This window comes from Pantherophis guttatus, chromosome 1 (genome assembly GCF_059756535.1).
Source record: "Pantherophis guttatus breed Tessera chromosome 1, ASM5975653v1, whole genome shotgun sequence".
In the NCBI taxonomy this organism is placed as follows: domain Eukaryota; kingdom Metazoa; phylum Chordata; class Lepidosauria; order Squamata; family Colubridae; genus Pantherophis; species Pantherophis guttatus.
The window spans coordinates 332,237,062-332,255,631 of NC_142063.1; the positions used below are offsets into that span (position 1 = coordinate 332,237,062).

The 18,570-nt window shown below is 36.4% G+C and overlaps 1 protein-coding gene and 1 long non-coding RNA gene across 13 annotated transcripts in view; one reads left to right on the plus strand and one right to left on the minus strand.

Moving 5' to 3' along the window:
- The window catches only part of GTF2I (general transcription factor IIi), a 74,469-nt gene that overhangs the window by 13,385 nt on the left and 42,514 nt on the right, over positions 1-18,570 (plus strand). For 7 of the 12 annotated variants that reach the window (XM_087889399.1, XM_087889403.1, XM_087889415.1 and 4 more), the window contains 7 exons: positions 1,949-2,087; positions 3,070-3,204; positions 5,913-6,096; positions 6,771-6,799; positions 7,808-7,853; positions 8,373-8,416; positions 8,700-8,765. In XM_087889399.1, coding sequence (XP_087745525.1) covers positions 1,949-2,087; positions 3,070-3,204; positions 5,913-6,096; positions 6,771-6,799; positions 7,808-7,853; positions 8,373-8,416; positions 8,700-8,765 — 643 coding nt within the window. Of the gene's footprint in view, positions 1-1,948; positions 2,088-3,069; positions 3,205-5,912; positions 6,097-6,770; positions 6,800-7,807; positions 7,854-8,372; positions 8,417-8,699; positions 8,766-14,030; positions 14,091-14,760; positions 14,818-18,570 lie in introns of all 12 variants that reach the window. The other 5 variants (XM_034420823.3, XM_087889393.1, XM_087889396.1 and 2 more) reach the window with 2 other exon arrangements.
- Positions 1,683-8,427, minus strand: LOC117667466 (uncharacterized). The gene is made up of 2 exons (XR_004592049.2): positions 8,344-8,427; positions 1,683-1,814 (listed from the first exon to the last, which is right to left on the minus strand). It is a non-coding gene; the product is annotated as an uncharacterized LOC117667466 (long non-coding RNA).

The following is an 18,570-nucleotide window of genomic DNA, read 5'->3' on the forward strand; positions in this document are numbered from 1 at the left end:
TTATATATGTTTGTCTGTTTCTCTTTAATCATCAATTCATTTGCAAAACAGACTAGAAATATTTGACAGACTAGACCATTGTTTCCTAGCATTGCATCGGAGTATTGTACAGGTAGTCCTCAATTTACAACAGTTCATTTAGTGACCGTTTGAAATTATAATGGCACTGAAAAAAGTGACTTATGACCATTTCCCACAATTATGACCATTGCAGCAACCCCATAGTCACGTAATATCCATTCAGATGCTTGACAACTGGTTCATATTTATGGCATTTGCAGTGTCCCGGGGCCATGGGATCCCCTTTCGCAACCTTCTGACAAGCAAAGTCAATAGGAAAGCCAGATTCACTTAAATCATGTTACTAATTTAACAACTGCAGTGATTCACTTAACAAATGTAACAAGAAACGGGGCAAAATTCACTTATCAAATTTCTCACTTAACAACACAAATTTTGGGCTCAGTTGTGGTTGTAAATCAAGGAGTATCTGTAGAGGGAAAAATAGGAAGCAGAGTTACTCATCTGACTCAGTACAGAAACCAACAGTATTTGATTTCTCCTGTATAGAACCTTTTTCATTCCAGGTGGATGTGGTTTGTAAGTCAATAATTCTCAGCTACAAGAAACAAAAGAAAAATGTTTCCCTTCTCATCCTCCTTGACATCTTGAATGATAGTTGCTTCATACATGCTTTAACTAGTCTCTTTTATAATCCCTCAAATTTGGCAATGAAAATATAAAATTTGGGACATTTACTTAGTGCCTCTACTTTGAGTCATGTTGTTTCCCCAGTGTAGGCATGTGAATATGAACAATCAGTTCTTATCAGGACCCTCATGTGACTAGTGGTAGTCAAACACTGCCAGTTTAATGTTCGAAAAGGACTTTGGTTTTTCAGAACGTTTCCCCTTGTGTCACATGTGTCTTTGCTAGAGAAACAGCAGGTAATTAGGCTCCTTCATTTGGTTTGTCTGCACCACTAATTAAACAAAAGCCCTTAGAAATTGTACTTGGATTTCTAATAGCATTTCCAATTTGTAAAAATTGGAAGTGGCTAAATTTAATTTTCAAATTTCAGTTTAAGAACTGCCATTGTTAATGCCTATAACATTATTTCAGTAAAATGGGTTATTTTTCACTGCTATATGTTGCCTGTCAGGGTTCCAAGTAACACCCCCAACGAAATTAAACTCCAAGGCTTGAAATTTCTTCAAAACTAACTTTCATTAGAGATGTCATATTGGCACATCTGGGAAAACCAAATCTGAAAGCTTCTGGGTTTTCCTCACCCACAAGAGAGTTCAAGACCTTTCCCACTTGTCCACACAGTTCCAATCAGTTCTTTCCCGAACAGAAGACATCCTCCAATTTCTTCTTTGCACAGCTGCCGGACACCATGGCCTTGAACTTCTCTTAGAGAAGTTTGTTATGGCTATCTCTACTTGACTCATGCAATCCCCCCTCCCAACTTTCCACAGTATGATTGTGGCAGGCCTGGATCCCCAAGGCATACAGATAATATGGCTTCCAGGTATGATACTGCCCACAGTCACATTTTTGTGAGATGAGTGGGCATATAAATATGGTAAATAAATAAATATTAATTATGCAATTCTATCTTTTACTATATTGTTGATGTTAAGAAACCGGTAAAAGTGAATAAAGAGGAATACTGTATCTGATCTAGCACCTACAGCAGTACTGTAGATAAGTTGTCACATTCTTTTATTGCTGGAACACTTTCATGTTGTTTGTATAGGTCTCAGATTGTGCAGGTTTTTTCTGTGAAAAGGTTCTCTTTGCAGAACAGGCTGTAGTTGTGGTTTTAAAAAATAAAGCAGTGCCAGAGAGGGAAAAAATATTAAAAGAGAGTATATATAAGTTTTCATATTAAATCTTAGGCCTTGCTGTTACAGTTCTAAATGGCGACCTTTTATTTCCATAGTGCAAAGAGCTTGCCAAGTCTAAGGCAGAGGTTGCCTGCATTGCTGTGTATGAAACAGATGTGTTTGTGGTGGGCACTGAGAGAGGAAGAGCCTTCGTCAATACAAGAAAAGATTTTCAGAAGGATTTTGTGAAGTATTGTAAGTCTGAATCAGAAGTTCACAGACTTTTTAACTTACTTGTGCAGTTGATTAGAATCTGCACATAAACATTTTTGCTCATGTAACATTCCTTTTATGTCTAGTAATACTGTAAATAAATAAGGTGAGCTATTTTGAGAACATTCATGCAACATTCATGTGACCATTTTCTGTAGCAGAAGGGAACAGACTATGCATTTAGTAGCATTATACTTCCCCCCCCCCAACAGAAAGTAGGGCAATATAATATGTCTTACTATAATTGCAAATTGTGGTGCTGAGTATTGAGAGGACCAGTGAGGAATGAACAATTGACATGCTTAGATTATGGGTTGTTAAGGACATTGGAAAAATGTCCAATTAGTGGGTTTTCAGAAACAGAATATTGGTATCTCATATTTTCTCTAAAAAGTGAACCCCCCCAAAAAAATCTTCTGAAAATTATATATAAAAAATTAGTCATACATTACATATGTAATGATAATTTACAGAAGTTCATCAAAGTAGTATCAAACCCATAATGCAAGTAGTGTTTCTAAATAATGCCTTTTTCCCAAACAACTGTATTCCTAGATATCTAATTCAACAATGCTGGTTGTGTAAGAAAATTTATTTTATATGATTTATTTCTATAGAGCCATGGTGACACAGTGGTTAAAATGCAATATTGCAGGCTACCTCTGCATTCCCACTGCCAGGAGTTCAATCCTGACCAGCTCAAGGTTGACTCAGCCTTCCATCCTTCCGAGGTTGATAAAATGAGGACCCAGATTGTTTGGGAGCAAGATGCTGACTCTGTACCACCTAGGGAGGGCGCTAAAGCACAATGGAACAGTATATAAGTCTAAGTGCTATTGCTATTATTGTGGCAAGGTCGTGTGAACACAAGAAAGGGGATGTCTGAGAAAGGTCTTAATATATGGATAGACTCGTGATTTAAATTAGTTTATGAACAGTTTCAGATTTCATAATTTCTTCCTAGGTATTAATGAAGAGGCAAAAGCTGTAGAATTGCAGAAGACAAAATCATCCTCTCTTGATAACAGAATGACTGTGGATGTTGTGGAAATGGAAGCTCTCAGGAAGTCTGTGGAGGATTATTTCTGTATTTGCTACGGTAAATATTTAATTTTAAATGCAAATTGCTTTTCAGAGCAGAATTGTGATGTTTCTCATTCTAGATTTAAATGCAGTTGATTTTGATTTGAGGAAGGCAGTTAAACCATCAAGATGGAACGCATGATTTGAATTCTAATTCAGTGATGAATGCGAGTTGCTGTCTGTTTCATGGGATTGGTATTAATTAACTAGGTATATATAGTCGGTTTTATTCCTTTTAAGAACTATACAGTAAAGGCATTTTATAAATTCCTATATAAATAAAATATACATTGTACATAAAGTTAACCTCATTATAACTAATATCATAATGAATTAGTTCTTGAGCATGCTTTTTATTCTTTCCAAACCAGCAGAATGTTGGAAAGAACTTAGGTTAAAAAAATCTCGGTCTCTACATTGATTTCAGCAGGTTAACTCTATGAAAACAGAACAGGACCAAATTTGATGTGATGAAAAAAACTGAATTTGACTGCTCCATTCAAAACTCAAAGATGCAATTTGAGGAAAAAGCAGAAATGTCCCCCCCAAAACCTTACACACTAATCTTGGTTAGAGTCATACATTGTCAGACAATCACATTGTCTGATTTGGAAAGAATTTATTTGCAAATTATGGTGGAAAATAAGCATTTGGTCACCTACAAACAAGCAAGATTTCTGGCTCTCACAGATCTGTAACTACTTCTTTAAGAGGCTCCTCTGTCCTCCACTCATTACCTGTATTAATGGCACCTTTTTGAACTTGTTATCAGTATAAAAGACACCTGTCCATAACCTCAAACAGTCACACTCCAAACTCCACTATGGTGAAGACCAAAAAGCTGTTGAAGGACACTAGAAACAAAATTGTAGACCTGCACCAGGCTGGGAAGACTGAATCTGCAATAGGCAAGCAGCTTGGTGTGAAGAAATCAACTGTGGGAGCAATAATTGGAAAATGGAAGACATACAAGACCACTGATAATCTCCCTCGATCTGGGGCTCCACGCAAGATCCCACCCCGTGGGGTCAAAATGAACACAAGAACGGTGAGCAAAAATCCCAGAACCACACGGGGGGACCTAGTGAATGACCTGCAGAGAGCTGGGACCAACGTAACAAAGGCTACCATCAGTAACACACTACGCCGCCAGGGACTCAGATCCTGCAGTGCCAGACGTGTCCCCCTGCTTAAGCCTGTACATGTCCGGGCCCATCTGAAGTTTGCTAGAGAGCATTTGGATGATCCAGAAGAGGATTGGGAGAATGTCATTTGGTCAGATGAAACCAAAGTAGAACTGTTTGGTAGAAACACAACTCGTCGTGTTTGGAGGGGAGAGAATGCTGAGTTGCATCCAAAGAACACCATACCTACTGTGAAGCATGGGGGTGGCAACATCATGCTTTGGGGCTGTTTCTCTGCAAAGGGACCAGGACGACTGATCCGTGTACAGGAAAGAATGAATGGGGCCATGTATCGTGAGATTTTGAGTGCAAACCTCCTTCCATCAGCAAGGGCATTGAAGATGAAACATGGCTGGGTCTTTCAGCATGACAATGATCCCAAACACACCACCCGGGCAACGAAGGAGTGGCTTTGTAAAAAGCATTTCAAGGTCCTGGAGTGACCTAGCCAGTCTCCAGATCTCAACCCCATAGAAAACCTTTGGAGGGAGTTGAAAGTCCGTGTTGCCCAGCGACAGCCCCAAAACATCACTGCTCTAGAGGAGATCTACATGGAGGAATGGGACAACATACCAGCAACAGTGTGTGCCAACCTTGTGAAGACTTACAGAAAATGTTTGACCTCTGTCATTGCCAACAAAGGATATATAACAAAGTATTGAGGTGAACTTTTGATATTGACCAAATACTTATTTTCCACCATAATTTGCAAATAAATTCTTTCCAAATCAGACAATATGATTGTCTGGATTTGTTTTCTCATTTTGTCTCTCATAGTTGAGGTTTACCTATGATGACAATTACAGGCCTCTCATCTTTTTAAGTGGGAGAACTTGCACAATTGGTGGCTGACTAAATACTTTTTTGCCCCACTGTAGGTAATATATGCACATTTGCTGAGTTCCTGCAGAGAAAGTGTGCTGATATGCATATGTCTACACACAGATTCAACTTGTACTCCCTCCCAAAACCCCCTGCTTTTAGGATTGACTTAAAATCTTTATCTGCCTCATTCACGAAATTTATAACTAAACCCCACAAAATCAAATATAGATGATAAATGCTTCCACAAAGGATAACTAGGGGTCAAAGCTCACTAAAATAATTAAGCCTTGGAATGCTTATGGGCATACAGAATGCTTATAATCACATAGAGGCTAAATGCACCTTTGAAGAGAGACTTTCATAATGTGGGAGATGCTACAGAGAAGGCATGTCATAATAATAAATAAAGGTGATGCTACAGGGTAAGGCTTTCCTTTGAAGTATACCAGCTGCTCATTTAAAAAGAAAAAGAAAGCCAGCAGTCTGTGTGGATAATTAGTTATGTTCACAGTGCCAGATCAGAGAGCTCCATTGGAGACCTGAGGGCTAGTGAGTAGTTAAACTATTTATTTCATCTACATAGAAAGAATTATTGGCTGATTTTTGTTTCAGAACAAGTTCACGCATCAAAGAAAAGGACACATTTGCTATTGTTTTGTTGTTTTACGAACAGAAATGTTACCTCATTGGTACAAATTGATTTTCTCCTATCTAGGTAAAGCTTTAGGAAAATCAACAGTAGTTCCTGTGCCATATGATAAGATTCAGAGGGATCCATCTGCTTTGATAGTACATGGGCTTCCAGAAGGACTTGCTTTTAAGCATCCCTCCAGCTATGATGTCACAACACTGAAGTGGATTTTGGAGAACAAATCTGGGATCTCATTTGTCATCAAAAGGTACAAACTGAATTTCGTTTTCTATTTCCTGAGATACTTTGAGCTTGCAGCAAAATGTTCTTAAATCACTTTGCATAATAAAGTGTAAATATGGATTATTAAAGCCATTTAACTTTCTAGCAGGATAGCTGTTCCCATGTAGAAACAGACTCCCATGCAAACCTATGCAGATTCCTGGAGAGCAACCCTTCCCAGGAAGAACATATCCTTCCTAGTTCAAAAGACCAAATTTGGGAATAGATTGGATGCTTTTATGAGGAGGACAGATCATTATCACTACATATTTTTTCTCTTCAGATAATTCAGTAGCGGTTAGAAACTTCTAAGAAATCAATTGTTCTGGCATTGGAAAAGAGGAACATTTTAGTAAAGAACAGTGATTTCACAGAATCACCAAGACTTCTCTATAAAGCTTTAAATTAATTTGTAATAGTTTGGAAATTTCCTTTCTAAAACTGAGAAATGATATTCAGCTGTGAATCAGATATGTTTGTTTATGATACTATTTCCACCATTCCTTCATCTTCCTTCTATGGTCCAAAATGGACCTTGTAACATTGGTTGTAGGAAATATGGAGAAAATACTGAAGATGTGATCTGAACCCTCTTAAGGCTGTTATCATGTTTATAAATAGAACTTGTAGAATAATAGAATTTGTTCTTTCTTTATGTAGGCCTTTCCTTGAGCCAAAGAAACATTTAGGTGAGTCTTAATTTGATCTAAATTAAAAAAATCATTTTCTATACAGTACCAATTATATTTCTGTAGTTTTTTTTAACATAAGTTGATACCTGAAAAGAAGTGTACAATACTGAAAGTTCTAGTTTTTGTGAGACCAGAATAATTTTCTTGGTTTCGCCACCCCCCCTCCCCCCAGACATCTCATGCATAAATTTATTTTTGGTAGTCTCTTATAGTAAAGCAAATCCTATTGTTGAGAAGCTATGTATGGTAATGGTCTCAGATATTACAGACCTTAAAATGTATGACTGGAAAGCCTGGATAGAGTGGGAGGAAGACTTTGTGCATAAGCATTACAGCACCTCTTTTTAGATAATCAAAGAAACTGTCATTTGCAAAGTTAGCCTGGCTGTTTCACAACTTATTCCCTATACATCTGTATATACATTTGTATATATGCACTGGAGACAAATTCCTTGGGTGTCCCATCACACTTGGCCAATAAGGAATATTCCTATTCCTATATGTATGTGAGTGCTGTATTGCTTCTGAAGTAGCTGCTGGACCCTGCGAATGACATAATTTTTTAAAAGGTGTTTTTTGTACATCTCCTACATGTTGCAACACATCTCTTTATAAGATTTTGCAGTTGCTTATTCATATTGAAAAAATATATGCTATCAGAATTTTCAGTAATGATAATTTGGAAGGAATAGAGCCTTGAATAACATTACCATGACACAGAGTCTTTACCATTAGAATTTGGGGGGAGGTACAAAATTCTCCTGACAAAATTCTGAATGAATTTACAGAGAGATAAAAGTGGATAGTCCAGATATTTTTTAACACAATCAAGAGCTATCGATGCTAAATGGAACTGTAAAAGTTCTATACAATTACATAGTGACAGGAAAAATATGAGTTTTCTTCATCAACTGTATTATTTTACATTTATATTACATTTATATTCTATATTCACTTTAGTGTGTGTGTGTGTGTTATTAGATTCTTTTTTCTTTTTTTTTTCAGGCCGTCTTTCAGATTCATCACACATGATGACATCTCCAGGTGTAAGGTATAAATCATTTTATGGCTTTTTAATTTTTTTTTCCTACAGTTTTTCTACAAACAGTACAATAGTATTTTTTCCAGTGTCAAAACATGAGGTGACAATATTCAGTATTTATCTTCTATCTTTTATCTGTAATTCACAAGTCTGTGAATTACAGCTAAATTCACAGATGACAGATTTGTAAGATTATCATAACAACCCTAACACTAAAAATTTAATTTTATGGTTTAAAATCAGGGTTTGAGTTTAGTGCCAGAACACCTACAACTGGCTTGTGCAAATCATCTAATGAGGAATTTGGATTGAGTTTCATATCAGATGCAATTGTCTAAAAGTTTGCTATAACTATTTTAAGGCCCTTTCAAAGCCTTCTAAGCATAGGAAATCTGGAAGGAATATTTATTTTAGCATCCTGGACAGCCAGTTAGCCTAGTGAGTGCTAATTTAGTTGAATGAAACAACAAAATAAATTCATATGATATATTATACTCACCGAGAATTGTCTATTCTCTGTTTGTCTAGTTGCTCTTCCATTCAGGTGAAGACTGAACCCAATGAAGATTCTGGTACGCATTTCTGTTTCTTTTGAAAATAACAATTCCTTGCAAAAAAATAAAAAAACTTTTTTTAAAAAAGAGTCAGCACTGACTTCAATGGCACATAATCAGTTATCTTATATTGACATTGTTGAGTGTCCATGTGTTGCATAAACTTGGGCTTTAACATGTTAATTGCAGTTAACTCAGAATGTGTTGATTTTTTTTAAAGCATATGAAACAGCAAAGGATGAGCATTCATTTAGATTCCTAATTACCCATGTAAATGGAATATTAATTGTTTTTATTTCAGGACTCGAGATGGTAACAGTTAAAGAAGAATCAGAAGACCCTGATTATTATCAATTTAATATTCCAGGTAACAGTGAATATGAACCTTCTTTTATACAGTCTGAAATCTTGAATGGTAAATTGTGCAGGCAAAAAAACGGAATGAAGGACAACATAGTTGGAAAACAACATAGGGTTTCAGTTCCAGTATAATCATTATAGTATTTGAAGCAGAACTTATTTTGGTTTAGGTGACCCTTGTCTGGTTCCTGCTCATTTGTGTGCTGCATTTGCTCCCTATGCACCGTTGTTTATGGCCTCCTCCCCCATTTCTTAAAAATTGAGTGGTGTTTGTGGGTGTTTTAAATAAATTAAAGTATAATAACTATCCTATCAATAGTCAAACTTGCTGCCAAATACTAAGTATTACAAATGTGTCATGTTGGAGGGAAGAATGGAAGGATAGTCTGCATGCGGCAGTGCCATATGAAAGTTTTATATATTTATTTATTTGTTCAACTTGTATGCCGCCTTTCTCCGAAGACTCCGATATATCTCAACACTTTATCAATTCTTATTAATGATAGCTATCAAAAACTATGTGGGCTTGTGTACTTTTATTTATTTAAAAGACACAAAGCCACCCTTGTTATGGACCATAATTTTGGTCTGCTTTCAAACATCAAAAGTCATAAAAACACATAAAACCTGCCAGTTCCTCCCAAAACAACACCCCACACATATCAATAATAACTTTATCAGGCTCTACTGCAGTGTTTGACATAAGAGCCAGCTTTTCAAGGCTTTCTAGAAAGCTAGATGGATAGTAGCTTATCAAAGTTCAGGAGGAAGAATGTTCCAAAGCGTAGGAGTTGCTACCAAGAAGACACTTCCGAGGCCAAGCTAGACAGCAGAAGGCCCTCCACCTTATCTGTCCTGGTGAAATAATCACTTTGCTTAAAAATTACGGGGAAACTGTTTTTGCCCTCTTGGAATATCCATTTGGAAGTGGCATCCTGATTGCAAGCTGTACATACATGGGATTAGCATGGTTTAGTTGACATACTTTGGCATACAATTAAGGACTAATGAATTGTGTAAATTTGTAATGGAGCTTTTGCAGTAGCTGTATACAAATTATTCTGAAAATCATTTCAAAGGACAGCATCATTCGACTTGCCCTATCGGGGACATGGGTAGCATATATATTCAATAAATAAGTAATTGTTGAATGATCCCAGCCTAATGTAGTTTCCTGGGGCTAGGGTTTAAAATAAAGGCACAGAATTGAGTAACCTTTAGAAAGGTAAGCAGGTCTAAATCTGATTGGTACTTGGGTGGGAGACCTCCTTAGAGCCCTCTTTTATGTCACACTAAACTTTACAATGGAAGATAAGGGTTATATATTATTTAAAAATGTAGTTTCATTTCTTCCTTCCATAATTTACATTTATCTTACAGGAGGCAATTTTAATGAAAAGCTAGTCATGTTCAGTATCCTTTGTTGCAGTATTTCTTCTTTCTCCTTCCATTCCCCTGATCCAGATAAGAGTTTTGTAGTGCCCTTTTGGGCTGGTTTGTAGTGCCCTTAAAAAAAAAAAAGACCCATTCTGAGCAAGATGCTCTGTGAGGAGACAAACATTGAGGATGGCGAATGCTAACTGGACAACTGTCCAATTGTGACCCGTCGCCTAGTGCTGGCATTGCAAAACATCACAGCAAGGTTGGTTTGCACCAAATGCTGAAAATAGTGTGTATGAGCTGACAACAGAAACGGTATAGGATGGAAGTGTTAAAGCATGGATATTCTTTACAGAACCATATCAGGCTTTGTTTATGCAGCCAAGAAATAACAACATTAAAACCTACTTTGCTTACATATATCTACTTTCATGTCTTGAGAATAATACCACATTGCTCTGTTCTCCAATCTCTATAGTCCTTGAAGCCTTCAGTTATAACAGGCGGTAGTGAAATCATAATCTTTTATCAAGGGCAAGTGATACATGTATAGGGCTGTGGTTCCTTTCTGTAGACTTTCTGTAGACTTTATTATATTTTATTTCATAAAATAAAACTATATTAGTGATGGTGATCACTATACAAAAATAGTAGTGATGATGATACTATACATTGTCAAAGAGAAAAAAACCCCTAAAGTTAACAAAACAAAAAAGTGAAAAAAATATGACAAAGAAAAAAATATAAAATAATTACAATTTCAATATATATCTAATGCAAATTTATCAAATGCAAATCTTATTGAAGTACATATATATTTCTGTACATTTATACCCTTTTTTAAACTTACTGTATTCTGAAGGTCCCATGTTTCATTATACTTATTTCTACAAGTGAAATGTATGACTCCATTTAGTCAATGGATTGAACACCTGATTGAATTTATGAAGCTACAGACATAGACATAAGCAACCTATTGACTTTAAAAAGTAGCTGTTTGGATTTTAGAAGAGATGCAGATCGGGCATTTGAAAGCAATTTCTTAATATGTAACTGACCTTTTTCACTCTGTGCCTACAGAGTTGAAGATTTCTGAAGTACCCTTAGACAGTTTCCATTGAACCATAAATTTTAAGCAAAATCTTACGGTGCGAATCTCATGAGACTTCAACGCATTGTCACATTAAATTCCCAAAATTTCATGATTTTTTTTTTTTTTTACAAAATAACATTGCAGAATAACTTCCATCTATTTATTTGCAAAAGGGCATAAAGAAGCCCTTCGCAGGCAAGGCATACCTAATTGAAAATTCATTACTGTTCTAAAATGCCTTGAATTTGGATTTAAGAGGTCACCTTGGATAAATGGACACTATATACAAGCATATGAATCACTGATAAATGATCCCAACAGTATAGCCAGAAGACTGTACCTAATCTTGCTTACTGACACTGGAGAGTGTTCCTGTCTTTATATTTCATCACAGTTTTCTCTGTTGATGGGATTTGTCGTGAGATTGATAGTTGGTTAAAAGTCCATTCTTATATACAGAAGAAAAAAGACAGCTGAGTAACAATTGCCCCCAAGAAAATAATTGTATAAGTCTTGCATTAAGATGCTGGCTGAAGAAGTTCTTATCTGTCTTTCTTGCTGCATTGGAAACAATCTGGAATTCAAATAGTAATGAAAGGGCATTCAAAATGGAAATTCCATTGGCTAGATTTGCAAAATATATTCATGTTTCTATGCTTTCCATGTCAAATGAAGTTTTTAAAGGATGGACCGAAAAGGATATTAAAACATTGTGTGTCTATTTAGATAACAGGTCAACAGAGGAAACTTACCAACAATTTAGTGTTATCTGAAGTGATAAACTGTGGTTTATACAGTTTGTTAAAATTGAATTGGAAGCCATGGAATTATGTAGTTATGCCCATTGCTTGACTCCCAGAAATTATGTGCAAAGATTAATGTGTTGAATAAATAGGCAACTTTAAATTACTGCTTGTTTTAATGGTGCTGAAATGGTATGGAGTGCAATATAATTTGCTTTCATTCTAGGATCCTGCGGTAAATGACTCTTGGAATTCTTCACACTGCTGTAATTCTTAATTGTATTTCCATGTTACATCAAAAATGCTGAATACAAATACTTCCCATAGATGCCCACCATAATCTTCTCACCTACCATATTTTTCACACTATAAGACACACTTTTCTCTCCCCAAAAAGTGGGTGTAAATATCTCTGTGTCTTACAGAGCGAATATTGCGGCGGGAGGGAAGGGGTTAGTGCAATGGTAGTGTTTACTGTCATTGCCTGTCACTGCTGCCGCTGTTTGCCGCTGCCGCGGAATGCTAGAGTTTTCGCTGCCGAGCAGCTGATTGGCGGTTGGATCGGCCTCCTGGAATACTGCCGATCAGCTGTTCTAGGTGGTGGGGATTGCCGCCACCTATCAGCGATAGGCAGTGATCCCCGCCACCTAGAACAGCTGATTGGCGGTATTCCAGGAGACCGATCCAACCGCCAATCAGCTGCGCTCGGCAGCGAAGGCTCCAGTGTTCCCTGGCGGCAGCTCAGTTCGGAGCGGAGCCCTGACAAGCCACATGCTGGGGCTCTAATAACGTGCGGAAGCTGACCAGGCTGTTTGCTGTTTGCTGCAAGGACGCTAGCCAGATGAATACCAGATGGATTCTGGGAGGCAGAGGCAGATTTTTTTTTCTTGTTTCCCCCCTCTAAAGCTAATGTGCGTCTTACGGTCCAGTGCGTCTTATAGTGAGAAAAATACGGTATTTAGAAAATGTATATGGCCACTCATCTGAGACAAATAATTCTAGGTAGTAACAATATAAGCAATATAAATCTCAATGAAAAATATAATTAATAGCAAATATATTAGCTATAAGAGCTGAAAAATCTCACAAAAAATTGACAATCCCAAATATGCTTCAGCTTCTGCCAGCAACTCAGCCCCAATGTCTTAAGACAGGGGTGTCAAACTGGTGGGCCACGGGCCGGATGTGTTACACACAGGTCATGCCCACCGCAGCTCCACGAAGGGAAAAAATGAGATACCTCACGTGAGAGCAATGTGATGCGCCGAGTTTGACACTCGTCTAAGAGAATCATAGCCCAGATTTTCATAGCCCTCTGGAAGGCCAACAGAATCGGAACCATCTGGATCTCAGAAGGAAGGTTGTTCTTTAGAGTGGGCATCATGATAAGGAAGGCATATCTCCTGGATCCAACAGGATTGCATTGTTTCATTGAGGTGACCCGAACATGCCTATCCAATAACATCTGGTGGGGTGAGTAGAAGTTACTGGAGACAAGCGGTTCCGAAAATAACCTCTGTGTTTTATGGAGCTTTAACAATCGATAATCAGCATCTTGAATGACACCTGGAAGCCTATTGGAAGCCACTGCAGCTTGTTCAGCAGTAGGGTTACATGGGTGAATCTTGGTGGACTGCTGCCTTCTGGACCAAATGAAGCTGTCATCTGTATTCCAGAGAGCCCCATTTAGGGAGTGCTGCAGAAATCCATATAGAAAGTGGCTCATCTATCTATGGATTGTTCAAAGGAAAATCTGGATTACACAAAACTCATGACTTCTCATGTTAAACCGCGCAATTCATTGCAACTTGAAAGTACATCACAAACACATGGGCGGGTATGTGTTTTATACAAATGACATTTAGAGGGAGGAGGCTGTAGATGCATTTGGAACTTGTTCACGCTAACCATTAATAGCGGTTTCAATATTGTTCAAAACCTCTCCCCTGTTATAACTATTCTTTTCCCCGTAATTGCTTGATTCAGCTCAGCATGCTCTCATAATGGAAATGGAAAAATCTTAGTGATTTTTTTATGGCTATCTTTATTTACAAAGCAGGTCCTTCAGAAACTTCGGCGATTGATGAGAAAATCGCCATGGCAAAGTCTTACACAGGTATAGCAATTCACTTGTTCATTATCATGGTATTATTTCTCACAACATTAATGCCACAAAATCATATCCTGCTTGCCAGGAACACTGTTCGTCTAAATTTGATTTCATATCCATGGCCTGAATTATATTGACTAGTGATTTCTCCCCCTCATTACTTTCGTATTTTGGATTCATTCAGAAACTTAGTTTCTGCTTACAGCTGCTGTATTCCTCCTTTTTCCATTTCTGGGAAATAAAGAGACCTTTTTAAATGCCTTTTTTGCACACTTTTCTGTTTTCCATATTTTCTAATCCTTCATATTGGCAAATTAGGAGGTCTAGCAATTCAGTAATACAAAGGAAATCTATTGAATATAATGGGAAAATGTGTATATTTTCCCAGCTACATGCTTTCATCCATTCCCCATTTCTTTTTCAAATCTATACTATCTGGATTATGTGAAGAGAACTCTTCCAAATTATCAGTGACCTAAATACTGTACTTTTAGATTTTTGTTTTGGATTGACTTTTTCCGTAGATTTCTGTTTGCAGTGATCCTGCTGGAGGCTGGATGCCAATGTGCCATAAAACTTATACTTAGCCTATTATTTAAGAAACTAATTCTGAAATTTCACGTTTTGATTAGCATCCTCCACTTTTTTATGATGGTATGTTTATATTTGTCTAAAGGGAGCAACCAGGGTTCCGATTGCAGTGAAGGAACAGATGTGGAATTACCAGTAGAAGGTTAGAAATATGTAAATTTTAAAAAATAAACTCTGGTAAGGTATTTCAAAAATTAAAAGAGCACAGTGCAAACATATCCATTGTGTCTGTGTCTTGCATTCTTTTTTCATATTCCACATGGTTGTGTATTTATTGTCCTCCCCTTGAATTGTGATCCTGCATGTTTATTGTGGAAAACTATTGAGAAATATTTTCAATATAATCTCCCTTTCCCCCTTCTTCCATCTTCCAGTAAACTATAAAAGCTATTTGGAAAGATTTGATAGTTGGTTTCCTCCATCCAATTTGTTTTCTCTATCAGCTTCGGTGGATTTTATTTATCTTTTTCCTACTGAGTGGGCAATAGTGCTGCTACATAATAGAAGATCTGGAAAATATGAAGGCAGATATGTGATTTTTTAAAAGGTGGCAATGAAAAGTTAGATATGTGTTTGTAATTAATTTACAATTATTAAATTTTATAATTAGGCCTGTCTTATTTCAATTATTTCAATATTTGGAACTAGCAGTGCAAGATTCGGTGCAATGGGATGTGAAAAAAGTATAAACAGTTATTTAGTTGTATGATGCTTGCTAATACGAATTTTATTGAACAGATTTTCTCTTTCAAATTTAAAGACCTCATTTCTGAAAAGGGATTGTTGCTGTTGCTACTACTGAGAATGTGACTGGTGCTTGCCAAAGCATATATTAACTTTCCAGTTGGTTTCAGTGCCATAATATTAAGGATTCTTGTTTAATAAAAGCTGAATTGGTGGGCTACAAATTGTAGTTCATAGGAACATTTCTATTATGGAAATATTTTTTGAATCAACATACTGCTGAACAGTTTTATGAAGCATTAAGCATGTCATTAGATTTAACTCCCTGTTCAAATTTTAAGATCATATTGTCAAATTACTGTGGTTCCTGAGCCTCTTTTGTGCATTGTAAAATAGAATCTGAAAGTAATACTGTTTTGGACTGATCCCAAGATAACGTTACTGAATAAGCCAGTATTTATATCTATTAATATATTTATTTTGAATGTTGAAGGAACCTCCTCTGTTCCTTTAGGGTTGTGTTACTTATTTTGATGGAGTGAATCTGAAAAACTGTTTTTTTTTTTTTTTATTAGAATCTGAAGAGGAAAATTCAGCAGGTGTAAAAGGCAATCAACATTTGTATTAAAAATAGTACCCTGTTTTCCCCAAAATAAGACATCCCCTGATAATAAGACCAATTGGGCTTTTGAGTGCATGGCAATAAGGCCAAGTGCTTATTCAGGGTTCAAAAAAATATAAGACAGGGTCTTATTTTGGGGAAAACATGGTAGACTTAAGTTAACAGTTGAAGTAGCTTAATAGAAACTTTTCAGAAAGCCTTTGGGGATATGTATAGGGTATTAAAGGATCCTTAATTCTGTACAGTGTAAAATGGCATATTATTGTTTGGACATAGAATCTTTTCCATGTCTTCTTTTGTTGGTAACCTTTTATGCTGTGTAGATCACTTACCTGTCAGTGTAAAATTTTGAATCTGTTTGGAACATGCTTCATTTAAAAAAAATGATCACTTGCTGTCCCTTTTTTCTCTGATTCAGATTAAAGAGGAATTCAGAAGTTTGTTTTTGTTCTTCATTAAACAGAGATGGGTCTACTATCCATACTGATTAATCTTTACTATGGTTTACTTGAAAGAGATGAATTTCAACTTTTGTTCTATAATGTTGGCTTGGGTCAACATGCCTAATAGCAATAGCACTTAGAAGTTTATACCGCTTCATAATGCTTTTCAGCCCTCTCTAAGTGGTTTACAGAGTCAGCATATTGCCCCCAACAATCTGGCTCCTCATTTTATCGACCTTAGAAGGATGGAAGCCTGAGTCAACCTTGAGCCAGTGAGAATTGAACTGCCCGCAGTGGGCAGAGTTAGCCTGCAATTCTGCATTCTAACCACTGTGCCACCATGGCTCTAAATTGTTAAGTTTAAAGTTGGAAAAACTTGTTCTAGATTGTGTGGCTATATGAAGAGAACACCACATTATGTTTTGTATATGTTATTCCCAAAGTCGATATCCTGCACAACATGTTTCCTGAAATGCCTTGCTGGTAGGCAAGAATGGGAAGTCTTAACTTCAGAAGAAGACATGATAAGGAAAGTACAACCTTAAAACATTAAGCAAGGTTCAGCAATTCCTAAATTGGAATAGAAAGCTGAATTCAAATCCTTCATGCAATTGTCATTTATATATGCTGTTTTCTGATGCTTCTTGAAACAAGTGACTTACTAGAGCATTATGCATATATAATGTTAGTAAGGTTTGTTTTGCTACGACAATGAAGAAAAGTCATGCTCTAATACAGCATTGAGAATTCCACAAACCCTTTACTAACTAGTCTTCCTACTCACATGGGCCAATACTAGATTTTAAATTGATAAGCTGAGTGAGTTACCTAATTCAAAACATATTTTCATGCTTACATGCCTGAAATTTAGCAGACTATACCTGCTTTGCTCTCCCAGATTTTCATTAACGCAATGGTTACATTTCTATATGTATATTTCTAACTGACTCTGGAGACAATATAAGAGTATAAGTTATATTGTTAGAAATCTCCTTCAGAGAATAATCTATATGTAACCTCTTTCTAAAGTGCAGTTTTTGGACTACAATTTTGGGTTTTTTTTTTCCATTTCTGCCAAAGGACAGTGAGCATGGTTAAACATGTGTTTGAATAAATGTTTCTTAGTATATTGAATAAATATACTAAGTATATTTCAGATACTTTAAAATTAATGACTAAAAATGATGGAAACAGTTCTTCCATAATATCTATGGAAGATATTAGTAATTTAGTACCTTACTTTTGGTTGAAACGGACATTAATTTTATTTCCTAACTTTTTTTCATGTTATTTACATTTCCTAATAAAGATGGACTCTTTAATGTTATATGCAGGTGGTCCTCAACTTAAGACCACAGTTGGGACTGGAACATACATTGCTAAGCAAGATGGTCATTAATTGAGTCACATGCCCAATTTTATGATTTGTTTACTATGATGATTAAGTAAATTTCACGGTTATTAAGCGAATCTGGCTTTCCTTGTTGTAAACTACCTGGGAGGATAGCAAAGGATGATCACATGACAATTAAAAAAAGTATTATTTTTGAAAAACTGGTCCAGTGCATGGATAGAGCCAATTGTAGTTTGGAAATATCAGCTCTTTGAATCAAACTAGGTTAAGAAATGCTGGAATTTCTTCCTGTGTTATTGATACAGGCTTGTTTCTCCACCAGGTCTGCCTTGAAGAGCTGAGTGGAAAAAATCAATTGAATAATGGAAGTAGTGGAGTCCATTATCCTTGTTATAACCCCCTTCTCTGAGTCTTTTGACTGTTAGAAAGAGCTGTTGATTTGGATTTGATATGCTTTCTGACTTTGGCACTGGGAATAGGAAAGAAAATAAGAACAAGAATGTCTTATGTTGACATATGATGCTGTATCAATACTTTATGATACTTCCATTATATAAAATGTTACGGCTGATAATTGTGACTTCAATGTGGGGAAAAAGGTGAACCACTCAGTAGGTTTGGACAGCTATAGAATACAAATGAACTGGAGAAAATACTATTTGCAGTTACAGTTCTAACCTTTAGACAACAGTTGTAGTGTTAACATACATTTTTAGAAATATTACTATAATCATTCTCATTTGTTTGCATCATTGTAATTGTCTTGTGTGAGAATTTGTGAAATTCCTATAT